General features: G+C 44.3%; 1 protein-coding gene across 1 annotated transcript in view; it reads left to right on the top strand.

The window, feature by feature from the left end:
* EMH_0013550 (uncharacterized protein) overlaps nucleotides 1-358 on the top strand; it is a gene marked incomplete at both ends in the record, with an annotated part of 1,645 nt that extends 1,287 nt beyond the window's left edge. Inside the window, one exon of the mRNA XM_013499858.1 lies at nucleotides 3-358. Coding sequence (XP_013355312.1) covers nucleotides 3-358 — 356 coding nt within the window. The remainder of the gene's footprint in view (nucleotides 1-2) is intronic.
* Nucleotides 359-5,377: the final 5,019 nt, after the last annotated feature.

Below are 5,377 nucleotides of genomic sequence, written 5' to 3'. Positions count from 1 at the left end.
GCTGGATGCGGTGTCACCTGAAGAACAAATAGGAGATGCTGTTGCAGCTCTAACAACAGATGCGATGAAGCAGCTCGCAGAGGACGTGCAGAAGCACCCAGAGTTGCTGCTGCTAGCAGCAACGGTGCAGCAGCAACTGCAGCAGCAGCTGCAGCAGCAACTGCAGCACCAACGAAGAGGCAGCAGCAGCCAACAACCACCTCAACTCGAAGACATTATGGGTCTTGCTGCTGATCAGCTGCAGCGCAGATTGCTGCAGGAGGACTTTGGTGCTGCTGCTGCTACTGCAGAAGATGCAGCAGCAGCAGCAGCAGCAGCAGCAGAAGCAGCAGCAGCAGCAGCAGGCAGGCCGCTCTAAGGCAACAACCACAACTACTTGGAGTAGCTGCTGCTGCAGAAATAGCAGCAACAGCAACAGCAACAGCAGCAGCAGCAGCAGCAGCAGCAAAGCAGAGAACTGCAAAGGTCAGGCGGAGGCTGCTGCTGCAGCATAACGCACAAAATATGGGGGCTGTGCTTGGGCAGGAGACGCCTGCTGCTGCTGCNGCGGCAGAACTCAGTCGCCGCAGGAACATGCAGCACCAGCAGAATGCAACAGCAGCAGAATGCAGCAGCAACAGCAGCGCGGAGCCAGAGCAGCAAATGGGGGGTTTTCGTCGCAGTTGCTGCAGCAGCAGCACCCGCGAGCAGCAGCAGCAGCAGCAGCACGAGGCAGCAGTAAATAGCTGCAGAGGAACGGACGTGTATGTCTTTTTTTTTAGGGGGTTGCGCTCGAGGGTTAGCTGCAGTTCTGTACTCCATCTTTTCTCTCCTGGCAGCGGCAGCAGCAGCAGCAGCAGCAGCAGCAGCGGCAGCAGCAGCAACAGCAGGTGAACGAGCATCTGCTTTCCGCGGTGTACGAACAGCTAAGGGATCAGGTGTACGTACACCCCAGACAGGCTACCAGCCAGGTTCGAGCTCCAGCAGCAGCAGCATCAGCATAAGCAGCAGCAGCAGCATAAGCAGCAACAGCAGCAGCAGCAGCAGCAGCAGCAGCAGCATAAGCAGCAGTAAGCTGCAGATGTTTAAGAGGGGTCAATTCCTGAGTTTAAGGGTTATGGGTTGGTGGTAGGCGTGCATGCGTGCATGCAAGGGAGGGTTTGCTGCTGCAGCAGCAGCAGCAGCAGCACGAGCTGCGGTGTACGTACACCTCAATCATTCGACTGGATGTTCTTCTTGGAATTCCTGAACCGCAATTTTCACTCCACAAGCTTTGTAACGCAATGTAAAAGGCAGAGAGGGTTTAGGGTTTAGGGTTTAGGGTTTAGGGTTTAGGGTTTAGGGTTTACTGCTTTATAACTCAATAAAGAAGGAACACGGCGGGTGTAATACCGGTCTAGGGTTTAGGGTTTAGGGTTTAGGGTTTAGAGGCACCTGCATGAAGTGCACGAGATGCTGCACGTGCTCCATAGTAACCCCAGAGTATAGACAGGCGCGCAAACCCCCCATAGAGCGATGCCCATTCTGCAGCGAAACGCACACCTTGAGGGTTTAGGGTTTAGGGTTTAGGGTTTAGGGTTTAGGATGGAGAAGGTAGAGTCGTGGGGTTTGTGTTTAGGGTTTAGCGTTCAGGGATTAGGGTTTAGGGTTTGGGTAGAGACGACGGAGGCCTGCAGCTTATCTCTGGGGCTTAAGGGTTGAGGGTTTCATAGGGTTTAGGGTTTAGGGTTTAGGGTTTAGGGTTTACGAGGCAGATCATGTTTGCTTTTTCGGCGTTTTCGATGAAGAGTTTATTGAGTTGTTGATCTTTATTTTGTGCTTCCTTTATAAGTTCTTGTTTTAGTGTTTTATGGTGATGTGCATGTTGTTGTATTTCTGTATTTATATAATTTATTTCTTCTTCTTTCTGCTGCAGTGCATGCATATGAGCAGCAATTTCAAATCTTACTGCAACACGAGAACGAAAAGCAGCAGCAACAGGAGCTGAATAAAACCCATCGCTTTCATCGCACTGTCTGTACACCTCACGACTCTTTCTGCAGCACTGCTCGTCCCAATAAACTAAATCTCCTTCTTCATTCAAATGCTTCAATACTTTGCCTGTTGCATATATATTAAAGGATGGGGGCGTGTTCAGGCAGCTCTGGCTATCCGTCATCTTTGAGTAATTCAATACAGAAGGACAGCGAGAAGAAGCGCTCCCTATATACAAAAACAAATAAAAACAAAAACAAAAAAAAAACAAACAAAAACGAACAAAAAAAAGGAGAAAACAAGCCGATGGAGTGTGTTTCATGCATAGATAGATTGATGTATTGAGAGAGAGACAGAGAGAGAGAAACGCAGAGGTAGATAGTTATATAGCGATGTAGATAGATAGACAGCTAGGCAGATAGCTGCATAGGTACCTAGCTAGCTAGCCAGTTAGCTAGCCAGTTAGTTGCTAAGCTAGCTAGCTAGCTAGCCATCTAAGTAGCAAGCTAGCTACATAGCTAGCATGAGTTCTGCTGGAAAGGGATTCATGTTCACGGCTCAATGTGTAATATACCCCTCCAAACCTAAACCCTAAACCCTAAACCCTTACCCAGTATGCTTCGATTGAGCACCACCAAGGTGACGCCCGCTATCCCGATGTTTTTCTGCGCTCCAGCTGCACAGACACCGCAGAGAAGAGGAGAAAACACTTCGTTCCTGCTGCTGTTACTGCTGCTGCCACTGCTGCTGTTGCTGCTGCTGCTGCTGCTGCTGCTGCTGCGCCTGCCAGTGCATGCGACGGAGCATAAGGCTTCCATCCGTAGCAACAGCAGCAACGCAATCAGCAGCAGCAGCAGCAGCAGCAGCAGCAGCTCCACTATAAATCAAGAAACATGAATCATCATCATCAGTCATGAATCATGAACCATGGATCCTCATCATGAATCTTGAATCATCATTGTGAAACATCAATCATGAATCATGAATCATGAATTATGAATCATGAATTATGAATCTTGAATCATCATTGTGAAACATGAATTATGAATCATGAATTATGAATTATGAGTCTAGCATATCATCACCCAAGCATCATCATAAAACATGAAACATCAATCAAAAACCATCATCATGAATCATGAGGAATATCACTCATCACTCAAGTATCATCTATCATGAAACATCTATCATGAAACATCAATCATTACGCTTCATCATGAATTATGAATCATGAATCATGAATCATGAATTATGAATCATGAATCATGAATCATCATTGTGAAACATGAATTATGAATTATGAATTTTGAATCATGAATTGTGAATTATTTTTAATGAATTATGAATCATGAATTATGAATCATGAACCATGAATTTTGAATCATGAATTACGAATTATTTTTTACGAATTATTTTTTATGAATTATTTTTTATGAATTATGAACCATGAATTACGAATTATTTTTTATGAATTATGAATTATGAACTATAAATCATGAATTACGAATTATTTTTTATGAATTATTTTTTATGAATTATTTTTAATGAATTATGAAACATGAATTATGAAACATGAATTATGAATTACGAATCATTTTTTATGAATTATGAAGTGTTTTTTATGAATTATTTTTAATGAATTATTTTTTATGAATTATTTTTTATGAATTATTTTTAATGAATTANTATGAATTATTTTTAATGAATTATTTTTTATGAATTATTTTTAATGAATTATTTTTTATGAATTATTTTTTATGAATTATTTTTTATGAATTATTTTTTATGAATTATTTTTAATGAATTATGAAACATGAATAATCATCACTGAAGCACGATCGATAATGAACGAATCATAAATCCTCATCGTCATCTCCATCATCATCACCCATGAATCCGCGTAAAAATAGAAATATTATAATTATATTTATTTATATTAATATTTTTAATTAAAATTATAACAATAAAGCTACCATAAGCGAGATCAATTGAGCTCCAGTCGATGGGTTTCGTGCCGATGTTGGAAGCAAAATCCGCCACAAGTCTGCATTTCGCTTTCACTGCGTGCAGCGGCGGCGATGCAGGAAATTCAAGTCCATGGATAGTTTCGTTATCACAGTAATGTACGTATGCTGCCTGCATAGTATACCATAAGGTTTAGAAGGTTTAGAAGGTTTAGAAGGTTTAGGGTTTAGGGTTTAGGGTTTGGGGTTTGGGGTTTGGGGTTTAGGGTTTGGGGGTTGCGCGGTAAACACACGGCAGCTTATATCTAAGACTCTCGCGCTGATCATACACCAATCCATTACCCCTAAACCCTAAACCCTTATCCCTAAAACCTAAACCCTAAACCCTAAACACTAAACCCTAAACCCTAAACCCTACCTTCTCGCTGAGGTCCCACTGCTCTACTGGGTCGATTTCGCAATAGTTGGATTTGGCTGCGTCTGTCACCATTTTCGTTTCCCCAAACATTTGCGCTTCTTTCATTGCGTACCTGCTCCAGTACCTGCTCGCAAACCCTAAACCCTAAACCCTAAACCCTAAACCCTAAACCCTAGGTATTGGGTGGGCCGCGAAGGGGCTGACTAGAGCTAGGGTTTAGGGTTTAGAGTTTTTAGGATATGGAAATTGAGACCCCTCTATATGTGGTGCATGTGCGGTGATGCAATAAAGCCGAGCACAACGTTCTCCCCCCAAGGGTTTAGGGTTTAGGGTTTAGGGTTTAGGGTTTCGTGTGAGCAACCCTGTGACAGCGTAGTCTGCGTTATTAAGATCAGGCGTCATCAGGTTGAGAGCCTCAGCAGCAAACTGAGCGGTGGCGCCCCCCGCCATAAACAGCAGACAATGAGATGCAGGAATTTCTAAAAAACGAATTGCTGCTGCGCTAGCCTCCTCCAACACTTTCTTGAAGTGACTACCCCGGTGACTCTGCAGCAGCAGCAGCAGCAGCAGCAGCAGCAGCAGCAGCAGCAACAGCAGCAACAGCATACAGCATAACAGCATTGAAGTAGTAACGGTATTAGGAATAGCAATCGCTGCAACAGCTGCAGCGATAGCTACAACAACAGCAAAAACAACATCAGCAGCAGAAGCAACAATATCAGGAGCAGCAGCAACAGCAGCAGCAGCAGCAGCAGCAACAGCAGCAGCAGCAGCAGCAGCAGCAGACCATCTCCATGACGCTGATCCCCCATCCGTTGTGATCGACGAGCCCCCGCTGCAGATCCTCCATCACCTTCAGCGGCAGCTGACACGGACCTGCAGCAGCAGCAGCAGCAGCAGCAGCAGCAGCAGCAGCAACAGCATACGGAGACAAATCACAAATCAGTGAAGGAGACAAACAACAAATAAAAGGAGACAGAAGAAAGAAAGACACGAATAAAGGATGGAGACAATCGAGAAGCAAACAGATAAAAAAAGAAGA

The sequence above is a fragment of the Eimeria mitis genome, genomic scaffold (genome assembly GCF_000499745.2).
Source record: "Eimeria mitis Houghton genomic scaffold, Emh_scaff476, whole genome shotgun sequence".
In the NCBI taxonomy this organism is placed as follows: domain Eukaryota; phylum Apicomplexa; class Conoidasida; order Eucoccidiorida; family Eimeriidae; genus Eimeria; species Eimeria mitis.
The sequence above is the reverse complement of the archived record's forward strand: the minus strand, read 5'-3'. Positions and strand labels throughout refer to the sequence as shown.